Source organism: Octopus bimaculoides, chromosome 14 (genome assembly GCF_046866305.1).
Source record: "Octopus bimaculoides isolate indiv1 chromosome 14, ASM4686630v1, whole genome shotgun sequence".
NCBI lineage: Eukaryota > Metazoa > Mollusca > Cephalopoda > Octopoda > Octopodidae > Octopus > Octopus bimaculoides.
This window is the reverse complement of record NC_142941.1, coordinates 6,633,209-6,648,738: the sequence shown is the minus strand read 5'-3', so window position 1 is coordinate 6,648,738 and position 15,530 is coordinate 6,633,209. Positions and strand designations below refer to the sequence as shown.

General features: G+C 40.2%; 1 protein-coding gene across 1 annotated transcript in view; it reads right to left on the bottom strand.

The window, feature by feature from the left end:
* LOC106873387 (uncharacterized) overlaps positions 1-14,619 on the bottom strand; it is a 23,436-nt gene extending 8,817 nt beyond the window's left edge. Inside the window, exons 1-6 of the mRNA XM_089362239.1 lie at positions 14,185-14,619; positions 5,738-5,820; positions 3,828-3,924; positions 2,343-2,690; positions 853-1,114; positions 284-503 (exon numbers count right to left, since the gene is read on the bottom strand). Of these exons, the coding sequence (XP_089218365.1) occupies positions 284-503; positions 853-1,114; positions 2,343-2,690; positions 3,828-3,924; positions 5,738-5,820; positions 14,185-14,337 (1,163 nt within the window). The 5' untranslated portion in view covers positions 14,338-14,619. The remainder of the gene's footprint in view (positions 1-283; positions 504-852; positions 1,115-2,342; positions 2,691-3,827; positions 3,925-5,737; positions 5,821-14,184) is intronic.
* Positions 14,620-15,530: the final 911 nt, after the last annotated feature.

The following is a 15,530-nucleotide window of genomic DNA, read 5'->3' as shown; positions in this document are numbered from 1 at the left end:
ACATAAAAGCATCTGTGTCGGTGGCACATAAAAAGCACCCACTATATATAGAGGCATATCCAGGTACAGGACGTCAAAAAACATGGATAAAAAAGGAACGGGAACATAAACAAAGTACAAAAAACGGACTTTTTTATGGACAACAGAATGAATACATAGGAAAACAGACGAGCCACTTATGGGACTTTTCCTTCATCAGCTGCCTCTATTCTAAACTAGGCGTTTGCACACAGATATATAAATGAACTGAGAAAATAAGAAAATGATTTTTGAGAGGAATTACCGCTTTGATGCTGACAAGCCTGAATCAGTGATGACAGAAGATGATTTTCGTTTGCCCAAAATAACAGGAGTCGAAAGTTCTTTTAGTTCAGTTTTAACAATCTGCTGCTGATCAACAGCATCTAGAAATTCTTCAGAAGAAGACAGAGAAGAACTTGAGGAAATACTGTTTCCATTCTGACGCCAACGTGTGACCCGGTTTGCAATATTGCTCATAAAATCTGTCAAAGAAACAAAAAAAATAGCTAGACATGACTCCACGATTTGACTGAGGACTGGTGAGCCAGATGGCTGCACCAGGCTTCAATCTGATCTGACACAGTTTCTACAGCTGGATGCCCTTCCTAACGCCAACCACTCCGAGAGTGTAGTGACTGCTTTTACATGCCACCGGCATGAGGGCCAGTCACACGGTACTGGCAACAGCCAAGCTCAAAAGGAGTTTTTTACGTGGTACCTGCACGGGAGCCAGTCCAGCGGCACTGGCAACAACCTCGCTCAAATGATTTTCTAACGTGCCACCAGCACAAGTGCTAGAAGGCAATGCTAAAACAACAACTTCGTTTTTACCTTGAAGAGATCCACTTCTTCTTTGATGTTGTTTCTTCTTTGTTACAGCTGTAGTTGAGTTATTTTCATTGGTGAAAGGAGTGATGCGGCCCTCAGCAATGTCGTCGTATTTGTAGGGGCTTAATTTGTTGAAGAAATTTGCCATCTCTTTTGCCTGGTCACACAGCTCAATAGACACAAGCCCAATGTTTTCATGCTCGTTAATGAGCATTTCAAGTAGCGACGTCTTCAATGGCAGCCATTTTTCCTCTTGTCCACTCATCTGGAACATTCAGACAAACAGACAGACAGATAAGAGAAGGGAAGGATTGGAAAACTGAAATAAAAATTTTACATTTTACAAGTTTCATCATCCTCATCATCATCATCACCACCATCATCATCAACCACTACCACCACCACTACCATCATCATTACCACCACCACCATCATCACCATCATCACCACTATCACCATCATCACTATCACCAAACATCCACTTTTCCATGGTTGCAGTTGTTGAGGCAGATTTTCCACAGCCAGTTCTCACCTGTTTCCAGGTAAACTAATATTTTCCCATAGAGAGAAGACTGGAAACAAACAACCTCACCTGCATGAGGATGCTGCTTATTTACGACCATCACATGATGTCTAGACAAGAGCACATGCATACACACACACATTCACACGAACACACACACACACGCATACACATGCACACACACATATATACATTCACACACATATGGATACACATTTACATGCACACATACATTCACATCCACACACACACACACACAAATATATACAATGGGCTTCTTTTACTTTCAGCCTACGAAATTCATTCACAAAGATGAACAAATTAACTTTGGTACTTATTTTAAAGCCTGATATGTATTCTATCAGTCTCTTATTGGTGAACTGCTAAGTTATGGGAGACATAAACATAGCAACACCAGTTGTCAAATGATGGTGGGGACAAATACAACACAAAGACACACACACATGTGCGCAATGCATACACACACGGCAGGCTTCTTTCTGTCTATGTCTACCAAAGACTATCTCAAAGCTCTCCCACATCATACCAAGTGGACCGTGTCCATTCCAAGCAAGCATGAAAAAGCATCAAGAAGCAACCACTGCTGCCATCCAATGTGCTTGTGAGATGGGGTGGAGTTATCATGTGGTTTCAAGTTCAATCCCACTGCACGACACCTTGGGCGAGTGTCTTCTACTATAGCCCTGGGCTGACCAGAACCCTGTGAGTGGATCTGGTAGATGGAAATGGAAAGAAGCCTGCAAGATGCATATGTGTGTGTGTGCTTTGTGTTTGTGTTGTATTTCTCCCCACCACTTAACAACTGGTGTTGCTATGTACATGTCCCCCGTAACTTAGCAGTTCACCAATAAGTGACTGATAGAATACGTATCAGGCTTAAAAATAAGTACTAAAGCTAATTTGTTCATCTTTGTGATTGAATTTTGTCATCCATCAAACGATACATTACCTTGTTCCCCTTGGGGCAGTTGTGCATAATACTAGGGGCCATGATTAATGCCAGGTTTCGAGCCGTCATTTTATTCTGCGCAGAGTGAGCAGCGACCTTATGAAACAGGTTCATTGTGAATTTCAGGGTCCCTAAATGTTCCGGTGGGATCAGGAGGCACAGTTTTAAGGCGGCCCGTCTACCTTTCTCGATAGAACCATTGTCTCGCATCTGTTGACATTTCAGGAAGGCAGTGTGGTATACGTTGGTCAACAGGGGTTCCTTCAGCTCCCGGAAAAACTGCTTAATCAGACCAGTGACATCGAAAACATTGGCTGAGGAAACATCTAATATTTGTTCAATGTCTTCCTATAAAAGAACAAAGGGAAAATACAGTTCTATATTTAAGAAATGAGGAACTATTTACATTATTTACATTTGATGGATATTTGTCCTCATCTTGTTTGTTGCTAACACAACGTTTCAGCTGATATACCCTCCAGCCTTCAAACAAGAAACAAGAGGACAAATATTCATCAAATGTAAATAATGTAAATGAAGGGGAAATAATCCACATATAATAATCCTCTTGTATTTTTCTCCGTCACAACATATGAATAAGAAACGAAGGGATGATAGATGAATAAGGAAGAAAGGGGTGATGGCAGTGGTTAGTGTTTAGGGCAGTGGACCCACGGTCAAGGGATCACGGGTTCGAATCTCAGACCGGATGATGTGTGTGTTGATGAACAAAACACCATAGCTCCACGCGGCTCTGGCAGAAGGTAATGGCGAACTTCTACTGACTCTTTCACCACAGCTTTCTCTCACTCTTTCCTCCTGCATCTAGCAGTTCACCTGCGACGGACCGGCATCCCATCCAGGTGGGGAACCTATACGCCAATGAAACCGGGAAACCAACCCTTATGAGCCAGGCAAGGCTCGAGAAGGAACAAACAACAACAACAACTTAGAAAATTGAACAACATGGCCAAATAGTCTGAGCTGGCAATCCTGAATCATACAAGTAACAAGATGCGTCCCAGTTTCTGAGCAGAGTTCGATACGGTGCCTTCAAATTATTACCTCTTCGGTTGCCCTCCAACAGTCTGCAAGGTGTTTTGTTTGAGAATGACACAAAGTAAAAAACATGGTTTGATGAATTCTTCAAGTCAAGGCCAGGTGATTTCTACCATCAGAACACTGGCAAGAAATCATGAACAACGGTCAGTTCAGGTCAGGTATGGGGGCATGAGCGGCTACAGTGCATCACTGCATCTGTTATTTGTTAGTGATTCCCTAATCCTGACAGATGACACCCTTGCACCAGTCAGGCGACAACCCTCTGAGCCATGGGTCTGTTTGGGTGGTCGTTGCTGGCGAGGCTTAATATATTATTGACTAATTTGTTAAAATTGATAATGAAAAAAAATATGGATTAAAATACAAAAGAAGAACCCAATGAATTTACCTGACAACCCAATAAATGAATAATTTTATTCCTACCACTAATTTCTTTTGCCGGCTCAAAGATCCAGACTTTCGGAAGATGCCCTCAACATTGATGTTTTCCATGATAACTTCAGACGCTCGGACCAGGAATCTATAAAAGGTAACAGACTAAAATGATCATCAACTGACCACATTAGTAAATATATATATATATTCGTTCATACGTATCATGTGAAGTTATATTCAAAACATTTCAACATAAAAGTGAAGAAAGCGAAGGATTACTCAATGCTCTTCAGTAGCGCACATATTCATTAAGCATTTAAGGATTGAATGAGAGAGAGAGAGACAGAGAGACAGAGAGAGAGACAGAGAGAGAGAGAGAGAGACAGACAGACAGAGAGAGAGAGAGAGAGAGAGAGAGAGAGAGACAGACAGACAGACAGACAGATAGAGAGACAGATAGAGAGACAGACAGAGAGACAGATAGAGAGACAGACAGACAGACAGACAGACAGACAGACAGACAGACAGACAGACAGAGAAGGAGAGAGAGAGGGAGAGAGAGGGAGAGAGAGACAGACAGGGAGAAAGAGAGAGACAGACAGGGAGAAAGAGAGAGACAGACAGACAGACAGACAGAGACAGAGAGAGGAGAGAGAGAGACAGAGAGAGGAGAGAGAGAGACAGAGAGAGGAGAGAGAGGAGAGAGGGGAGAGAGAGAGAGAGAAAGAGAAAGAAAGAGAGAGAGAGAAAGAGAAAGCGAGAGAAAGAGAGAGAGAGAGAGAGTGTGTGTGTGTGTGTGTGTGTGTGTGTGTGAGAGAGAGAGAGTTCTGTTTTTTGTTTTTTTTTCTTTTAGTTATTGTTGTCATTGCTAGTGTTGTTAACAGGTTAAATCTGATTTGATTAATTTCAGAGTAGAAAACAATCAAATCCACCATATTTGATGACGTACAAGACACATTTTTCTTCTAAAGAAATGTCTCAAAAAATTCCTCCTGGGTCCTAAATGCAAAGTTGGGTCTTCATTATATGCTTTAATGCACTAAAAATTTTTTTTCATGAATATGCACTGCTGGAATTAAGATACACTCAATATGCTTCTACATCTTTTACATCATCAACCATGGTAAAATCTGTGAAATTGGAAATTTTAACGCTGTATGTTAAAATCCTATTACCACCTCTTCACCACTGTTGTTCCCTGGTCCGCTCCGACCTAGGGTAATAGCACCTGTCAGGGTCCCAATATTGGGTTAATTAGCATGAAACCACCTAAGCCAGGGTACATTAAAATCATGGGACACAGCATGGTGAATGAAGACTATTTCAGCAGATGAACCTTACTGTGTCAATGATGAATATTACTAGAAGCTAGAGAGATGAACAGGTAACAAACTATCAACAGCTAGGATCAACCAGTTCAGTTAGTGAATTACTGCTTTCATCTGTAGTTGTGGCATGCACAGATGAGATATTCCATCTGGAGGAAGACTAATGTGATTAAAATTCAAGCCAGACATTCAAACCTCAAAGGTCAATCAGGATGTTTGGCATGAAAGAGTTACATTGGTCCAAGGAAGTTACTCAATCAGGGTGATGATATTACAATTTGTTTAGTCAGAGTCAGACAGAGTCAGAGTCAGACAGAGTCAGAGTCAGACAGTCAGAGTCAGACAGAGTCAGAGTCAGATAGAGTCAGAGTCAGAGTCAGACAGAGTCAGAGTCAGACAGAGTCAGAGTCAGACAGAGTCAGAGTCAGACAGAGTCAGAGTCAGACAGAGTCAGAGTCAGACAGAGTCAGAGTCAGACAGAGTCAGAGTCAGACAGAGTCAGACAGAGTCAGAGTCACACAGAGTCAGAGTCAGTACATTTTTACTGGCTCTTGCACCGAGACTCCTGTAACTGTAAAACTTAACGAGGTGACTACATGTAAAGAAATAAATGAAAAGAAATTCTCTTACGAAGGTATGTGTCCAAACGATTCCAAATAGTAGCAAGGAACATGGGCTAAGTAATTGTTGAAGTGACGTATCTCACGGTCATGCTGCAAAGGGAAAGAAAACATATAATACTTGTATAGGTCATGGCTGTTGCTTCTTAGCTAACCCCAGGTCAACTGGGATCAAACAAACCTAGAATCAAAGCCATTCCAATCATAACATACTCCTATCTCTCTTTTTTTCTATTTCTATTTCAAACATATTTGTGTTAGCAGTGTGCCCAAGATGCCACGCAGTGTGACTGAACCCGGAACCATGTGGTTGATAAGCAAGCTACCTACCACACAGCCACTCCTGCGCCTCTGATTACTATGCATACAATGCAAAATATTTTATTTCTTTGTAGATTAGGTAGGCATAATTTGCCTCTGTTTTTTAATCTCAGTATTTAAGCTACACATAGTACTTCTGTAGTACATGTGCTGTGTACATTCCTACAACACTGTTTTCTTTACGCACTATAAAGGCAGAAGTAAATCTGCCTTCAACTCAGTTCTGTGCTTGTGTTTTGCTTACTTTTTGTGTGTTTTACTATATAAAGTTCACCAACTGCCTACCCTGAGAAATTATTGACGGCACGTGCCTGGGTTATCCCAAATGACTGACTTAGCAGAAACGGCATCGCCTGCTACAAGGGCAAAGGGTATGCTTTAGAAAGAAGCAACTTGAGGCATGAGATCTGACTGATGGACCAAACAGCAAAGTTAATTAGAAAGAGAATTAGCGTTGATGAGATGCAGTTAAATTTACTGTAATGCAGCATAATGTAAATGCCTCCAGGAGCCTAAATTAGCTGATAACCAAGCCAACAAGGGAGCTTCTATGGGTTCCCTAAGATGCTGAATAGGCCTGAGAGAGAGAGAGAGGGGGAGAGGGGAGGGGAGGAGAGAAAGTGAGAGAGAGAGTGAGAGGGAAGGAGAATGGGGGAAGACAACAAATATGTATTCTAAAGAAAAGGGATGCTACTATGCATGAATGAATGAATGAGGATCTGTAGTTCATAGGAATTTAGTGAATGGAGAGAGATGCAAGGAAATGTTTGAATCACATGTGCAAATCGGTTTGAAAGCTGGGAAGGTGAGAAACCCAACTAGATACGGTAAAATGTATAGCGAGAGACCATCTCTGCTAAATCATCCATTAATATTTAATAAGATTATGAGTCACCTCAGCTATTCTGCTGATTGGCAAAGATTCATTCACCAATAGGCTTTAATCACGAGCAAAGCAGACATATTACAGTGTTTCTTCTCTTTCTCTCTCTCTCTCTCCCTCTCTCTCTCTCTCTCCCTTTCTCTCTCTCTCTCTCTCTCTCTCTCTCTCCTTTTTTCTATCTCTCTATCTCAGTCTATCTCTCTGTCCATCTATCAACCTATCACATACATACATACAAACCTATGCTAGCATGGACAACAGACATTAAATGATGATGATGATGATGACGACGACGACGACGACGACAATGACAACAACAATGAACATATATAATGTACGTTATTTTTTTTATAAGAATAGTGCTGATAGTGACTTCAAAGTTTCGGCCTGCTAGCCTTCATCATATATATATATATATATATATATTTCATGTATTTTTCATCTATGAAATCCACTCACAAGGTTTTGGCTGACCCAGCCAACTATGCTAAGAAGAAACTCAGCCAAGACGCCATGCAGTGGGATTGAACCAGCAGACCACATGTTCGGGAAGCAAGCTTCATAAACACAACCATGCCTGCACCTATAAGCCACACCTAACAATAAACACATCATCGTCGTTTTAACATCTCCTTTTCCAGGGCTGCATGGGTCAGACAGAATTTATTGAAGTGAACTTTCTGTGGCTGGGTGCTTTTCCTGTCACCAACCCCCATCTGTTTACAAATAAAGTAATATTTCCCCCAAGGCCGGATATGTTTTCTTGGAAGATTGGAAACGAAGGACATAGCAATCTTGATACCCTGCTTGTGTGTGTGAGTGTCTGTGTGTGCACACGCATGTGTGTATATGCGTTTTTTGCAATCATGTGTTTTCTGGTTCAATCCCACTGCACGGCACTTTGGACAAGTGTGTTCTATTCTAATCTGATCAATGTCTTGCGAGTGAATTTGGTAGAAAACGGAAACTGTGTGGAAGCCCGTAGTATATGTATGTATGTGTTTTTTCCCGCCCCATCGTTTGACAACCGGTGCTGCATTGTTTACGCTCCCGTAACTCAGCACTTCGACATACAAGACCAATGGAATTATTGTTAGACTTGGGGGAAAAAAGTACTGGAAGCGATTCGTTTCACTAAAAAAAACCCTTGAAAGCAGTGCCCCAGCATGGCCACAGTACAATAACTTAAACAAGTAAAAAGACTAAAGAGAAAAAAGTATAAACTAAACGACTTTATCCAATATGCCTTCTTTTTTATAAGGCGATTTGACTGCTATATCGAGTAGATTTACCCCACCAACAGCTAAAATTCCCATGGCTGAGGAAAGTTTGTGTTCAGAGCAGTTTTAATGAAAATAACAGAGAAAGAAGCAAGACAGAAAAAGTAATTAGAACAAGACAAAAATTTGACTTAGAGATGTACAATGTAAGCATTTATAGGTGACAGGGTGGACGGTTTTAGTAGGGTGGATGGAGGAATGGATGTCAAGTCACATGTCTACGTCAGTAGGTACTGACCTGCAGATGACCCGACTTAAATTATCTCTTTGGACAGTAAAAATAAATGTAAATAAAAAAAATATCAATAAATAAATATATAGAAAGGAAACACAAGATAGATAGATAGATAGATAGATAGAGAGAGAGATAGATAGATAGACAGATACATAGATAGATGGATAGATAGATATATTCTTAGTTCATGCACGTCTTTTTAGAACTTAAAAAAGACTTAGCCTATGTATGTATGCATGCATGTATGTATGTATGGATGGATGGATGCATGCATGTATGTATGTATGGATGTACGTACGTATGTAAGTATATGTTTCGCTTTCTCTTTTTAATTTAGAGTAAATTTCGACCGGTCATCTGTTTGGTAGCAACGTTGTGAAGGAAAGCATCTTGTTCTGTTCATCATCCTTTAAAATCTTAAGGTCCTGCAGATTTTAATAGTCCTAGGACATCCCGATCATTTGTAGTGTGTGTGTGTGTGTGTGTGTGTGTGTGTGTGTGTGTGTGCGTGCGCGCGTGCGTGATTGTGTGCGCGCGCGTATTCGTATGTACGTATGTATGGATATTCGCATTGTCCCTCCGCGGTAAAGATAATTATCGCAGGTCGTCAGTAAGTCGTCAGTATTTCTAAATCCGTCTCCCATATCAAGTTCACTTCTTTTTTTTTATCTCTCAAAGAATCACACACAAAAGAAACAGCGAATAGCAACGGGGCGGAATGAATCAACAACCTCGAACAAATAAATAAACTCAGCTATTTCCCTGACGGTGGCGAAGTGACAGATCTTTTACAATTTAGGATAATCGGTGTCCATAAGGCCCTTGCTTTTCCATTTAGGATTTTACTGTTAAAATTCATGAGCAAAAAACTGCTTACAATACACAGAATATTTTAACAGATTTTCTTGACTGTGTGGTAAGCAGCTTGCTCACCAACCACATGGTTCCGGGTTCAGTCCCACTGCGTGGTACCTTGGGCCACACAGTGGGACTGACGATACACAGCTGAACATATCGAAAACAGGCGATACATCGCTGAACATACCGTCAAAGGTCGCCAATTGGTGAGATCCATAGGATCGTCCACCCTCTTGGGTATAAAGACGGACTTATCACGCTTCGGGACGTCGGAAACCTTCCCGGCCGGCAACATGCAGTTACACACGTTGGCAAGGCTACATGTGTCCATGGACTTAACTTCACGAACGCTAAGACCATCTGGACCCGCCGCTGAGGAGGGATTCATTTGTCTCCGACTAATTTTCACCTCCTCCACGGAAAACGGCCGCAAAATAGGACCGTTATCCACCTGGGAGAAGGCCGGATAGTCGGCCTTCTACTTTACCCTCGGGCCGACCAAAGCCTTGTGACTGGATTTGGTAGACGGAAACTGAAAGAAGCCCGTCGTCCGTGGGAAGAGCCATTTTAACGATGCGTCCTGCCCTAACTCTTCGAAACGCCAGTGTTAGAATGGTGGCAGCTGTTGAAGGAAATGTTCTCTATGTGGCCTGTGTGTCTTCTGTACTTTGTTTATCATTTTGTCTACGTTTTGTTTGCAACGTCCTCTACTCAAATATGCATCTATGTATACAGGTAGATGTAGGTATGTACATACATGTACGTATATATGCATATACTCATTTATTATTTGTATTATATATATATATATATATATATATATATATATATTCTGCCCAATCTGGTTTGATCCGGGATTAAATACCAACAACAAAGGGACTACATATATATGCGGTAATTCGACCTGCTAGAAATAGCAGTTATATGTCTCTTAAAGCACACCCTTATCATATTGCAAGGGAGTGACATATTAGAAATGTAATCCATGATGAATTATGTGTGAAAACAAAAATAGAATTCGAGGAGGCGAAATCATGGAAAAGGTCAGAGAAAAGGTTAGAGGAAAAAAACAGCCAATGGAAAACTTTCATAAATAGCAAATACAATTTTTGGGTTTTTGTTTTCAAGCTTTATTTATGGTGTTGAATAAAACGTCATTTTGTTCCCTATATGCGTGTAAATATGTCATTTCATATACAAACTGTCGGGATGTGTATGGAGGTCGTATTTTGACCGTAAGTGACTTAAAATATTGATTTCGTATTTTGATACAAGGCCAGCAATTTCGTGCGATGGGTATACGTGGATTACATCAACCCCCAGTGTTCAACTGGTACTTATTTCATCGAACCCCACGAAATGATGAAAGGCAAAGTCGAACCCGGCGGAATTTGAACTCAGAACGTAGCGGCAGACGAAATACCGCTAAGCATTTCGCCCGGCGTGCTAACGTTTCTTATTTCTTTACTGCCCACAAGGGGCTAAACACAGAGGGGACAAACAAGGACAGACAAAGGGGTTAAGTCGATTATAGCAACCCCAGTGCATAACTGGTATTTATTTTATCGACTCCGAAAGGATAAAAGGCAAAGTCGACCTCGGCGGAATTTGAACTCAGAACGTAGCGGCAGACGAAATACAGCTTAGCATTTCGTCCGGCTCTACCAGCTGGCTGCCTAAAAATTATTTAAAATATTAATTTCATCATCACCACTTTTCTATGCTTGCATGGGTCGGATGTAGATATGTTGAGGCGGATTTTCTACAGCCGGATGCCCGTCTTGTCGCCAACCCTCACCTGTTTCCAAGTAAGGTGATATTCTCCATAGCCAGACAGGTCTTCACGGAAGATTTAAAACGGAGGACACCACTAGCATGACGGTGACATTCAGAGATTCAGTTGGTCGCGCTTGGGAATCCGCCAGGAACGTGTATCAGAATAATCGTTGCTTCTGAGAGGGCTTAAGGACTCTACCCCTATACCTCTCCCAGGAATAGTTGGCAGAAAAGATGGCTGGCTGGCTGGCTGGATGGATGGATGGATGGATGGATATCGAAATTTCAGGGGGGGGGGGGGGGTTCAAACTGAGAGTGGGTCTTAATAATTGTCAGTTTTGAAACCGCTGCTTTTATAAATATTTATTAATAAATATCCTGCTTTCGGGGCCATTGCTTTTCATCCTTTCGGAGTTGATAAATTAAGTACCAGTTGCGTACTGGAATTGATTTAATCGACTGCCCCCCCCACCTCCTCACAAATTTCGGGCCTTGTGTCTAAGAGTAAAGAATAACAATCAATCACGTACAAAAGATTCTTATTCGAATGAATAAGAATCTGCGCGGTTGCTTGCAGTGTGCAGAGAGGAAAAAGTTAAATTCAGAACTATGCCGTAGCAGCAACCCATATTAAATTACTGTTTGCCTTCAAACGGGGGTTTTAGAGATTTCGTTAGCAAGTGCTTTCAAATTTGAAAGCAGATGAAAGAAAATACGCCCGCGGGTGGGTGAGAAGTCCCCTCCCACAAACACACACAGGATTTATTTAGAGTCTAAAGAAGTGGGACAGTAAATTGTTTCAACGACCATAGTTTTTCCTCGGGGGATAAACAACGATTTTAACGGAGAATTATTTCATCTTGATAAAAATAGAAAAAGAAAAAGCTTGTCATCATACAGTCGTTAGTGTTTTTGAAATATGTTCAGCCTCACCGATCTATCTATCTAAAGGAGTTCTATCCGTGACCATCCTTTCTTTTTAATGTATCTTGGACTACACTTTTCCAGCGTGTCCTTTTTCTTACTTTTCTACTTTTTTTTAATACGAAGGAGGAAGGGTGATTTCAGAGTTAACCGTTGTTTCTGACATGTTTAGGAATGTGTGACACAACAAAAGCAGAACACATTTCGAAAAATCCCGACCAAAACGGAGACATTCCAACTTACATGGGACAGCAGTTCCCAAAGTCTACCCTTATTCTCCCCACTTCAATTATTTCTGATACATTGTGACTTTTTTTTTTTTAAATATATATATAACAAGAATATTCTGTCTGGTGAGGTAATTTGAAAATGTGACTGCTATTTCTAGCCGATCGAGAGACCGCATAAATTTTTTTTCTCCCCCCACATTTAATCCTGTTTAAACAAAAGGTTGGTTTTGTAAAGATTTCAACACACACACACACACACTCTCTCACTCTCTCTCTGTATCTATCTATCTGTCTCTGTCTCTATCACATACAAAAAACACACAACCATAAGTAGACGATAAGAAAAGATAATTAATTTGCACACCGTTGCTTGTTTTAAGTTTAAATTTCAAATATCCAAAATGGAGCATTTAACCTGGGCGGCCCAAAACTCCCAATGACAGGTGCTCAAAAAACAGCAACAGGCTATAAACATTCAGTTTTCAAACTTCCCACTCACAAGTCGTTCTAGGACCGGACGAGTAATGAATATAAAGAGGGTTCACACACACACAGACACAAGTGTGTGTGTGTGTGTGAGTGTGTGTGTGTCTGTATGTGTATATATTCATATATATTTAAAGATATATATACAGATTTACACACACATATATATATATATATACACACACATAATATATTAGATGTTATATGTTATAAATATATATATAGACATAAATGTACTTAGATATATATACACATGTGTGTGTGTGTGTGTGTATATAGATTTATGTGTACGTATTCACATATATTAAACACATATACAGAGATTTACATATATATATACATAATATATAAGACATTATATGTTATAAATATATATAGACATAAATGTATGTGTGTATGTCTACGTGTGTGTATGTGTATGTATGTATCTGTGTAATATATACACACAACCATACATACACACACGCATTCGGATGCACAAACAGGAGAAAAAGAATTCAATATATCTTATGATTTTTACAATTTGTCGATTATAGTTTCAAACTTAGAGAAGCTTCGAAGGAATACACACACATACATACATACACAGAGAAACAAAGGAGGATGTATAACATATGTGCCTCACACCTTTCCGACATCTCATATATTTTATATCATGTATGCCAGGATTTCAAATATAACAGTATTTTGTAATTGTTTTCCTTGTATATTTTATCCTTTATTGATGTTCATGCATTTCCCAAAAGAACCTGTCTGCATGCGTATATGTGTGTGTTCGATCAGTTTGAACGGTTTTTTATAAGCATTAATTAAACGGTTTTGACATGGAATTTCGTTTGTTTTTGATGTTTTTATTCAAGAGATTTGGTAATTTTTCAGATTAACACCCGCACGATTTTCACTAAGGTGTTAGGGATAGGGTTTTAGGGTTTTAGGGTTAGGGTTAGGGTAAGGTTTAGGGTTTTAGGGTTCGGATTAGGTAATCGTGCGGGTGTTAATCTGAAAAATTATCAAAGATCTTACTTGTTTTACCAAAGACCGTCCCCAGATTTGTCTTAATCTATAAGCAAATCTTAATTAATCTTCTAGCATCCTTCGTTTAATCTTTTTCCATGTTTCATTATATAAAACGTTAAGTTACAATTTTTGATCGACATCTCTCGAGTTTTTCTTTTTTTTTCTGTTAACTTTCGTTTCAGGGCCACAGGACAAACAGTAGCACACAGACATACAAACATACACACACACATCCATACATAGATACACAGAAACACGCACAAACTGTAGCAGACATACACACATACATACACACAAACCGTAGCACATACACAAACACATATCCACACACAAGCATACATATACAGTCACAGACACACAAAAACACACCCTCTCTCGTTTGAAAGAAGTAGTAGAGGAACTAAAGTTTATTGATGCATGAAAATGGAGAAAAAAAATAGTACTGACCGATAGAGGGGCCCTCATACAGCCCTGATCAATACCAAAAGGTATTTTCACACCAGCTTTGCGAAGCTCCTCCACAATCAACGCATGTAGGTTGTTTACCGAATCGACATGTATCACCTCGCGAATATCTTTCACGTATTCAATTACAGACATTGTGATGTCTATCCAAAGTTCACAGAAGGAAAAATTAAATGATGTTGCAATTTCTATAAAACCATTGGGAAAAGAAAAAGTCGTGTTAATGATTGCTTCCTCCTCCGTCGGCGTGTCTATGTAATGAAGCACCGACTGTCGTTGCAAGTTAATTGGTATGGCCTGTTTGATGTCTGTCTTTGCTACTGCCGATGAAGATGTTGCTACTGTTGATGTTTGAAGTCGCGAACACTTGTGATAACTGTTGCTATTTTTGTACCCGCTTTCTACTTTAAATTTTGCTCACGTGACCTGACGTCATCAGAAACTGCTAAAGGGGCGTAACTCTTGTGATGTTCACTCCTCCCCCCATCTATAAATAGTATAGATGAGGTTATAAATGCGGTGTGAATTGTATGTATGTATGTATGTGCGTGTGTATGTATGTATGTATGTATGCATGTATGCGTGTATGTATGTATGCATGTATGATGTGTGTGTGTGCTGATGTGAGGCCTTCATCTGTCAAGATGAAGCAATCATCATGTATGTGTGTATGTATGTATGCGTGTACGTGTATGAATGTATGTATGTATGTATTTATGCATGCATGTATGCACTTGTATGTAAACTCTGTAAGTTGGACCTATTATTCATTTATCTGTTTCAGTCATTTGACTGCGACGATGCTGGGGCACCGATTTAGTCGAACAAATCGACCCCAGGACTTATTCTTTGTAAGCCTAGTACTTATTCTATCGGTCACTTTTTGCCGAACTGCTAATATGTATGCAGGAGTGGTTGTGTGGTAAGCAGCTTGGTTCCCAACCACATGGTTCCGGGTTCAGTCCCACTGCGTCGCAACTTCGGATAGTATCTTCTACTATAGCCTCGAGCCGACCGAAGCCATGTGAGTGAATTTGGTAGGCGGAAACTGAAAAAAAGCCTGTCGTATCTATATATATATATGTTTGTGTTTCTCCCCTCCCCCATTCACGACTTGACAACCAGTCTTGGTGTGTTTACGTCCCCGTAACCTAGCAGTTCAGCAAAAGAGACCGATATAATTAGTACCAGCCACTCCTGCAAATATATATATATATATATATAAGGCTCAATCTTTGTGTTTCTTGCCCCGTTTCCAATTGTTTTCTCTCGTTCTTTGCGTATTTTTAACTTGCTTGTTTTCTTATTTCATGTTGTTTATAGTTGTA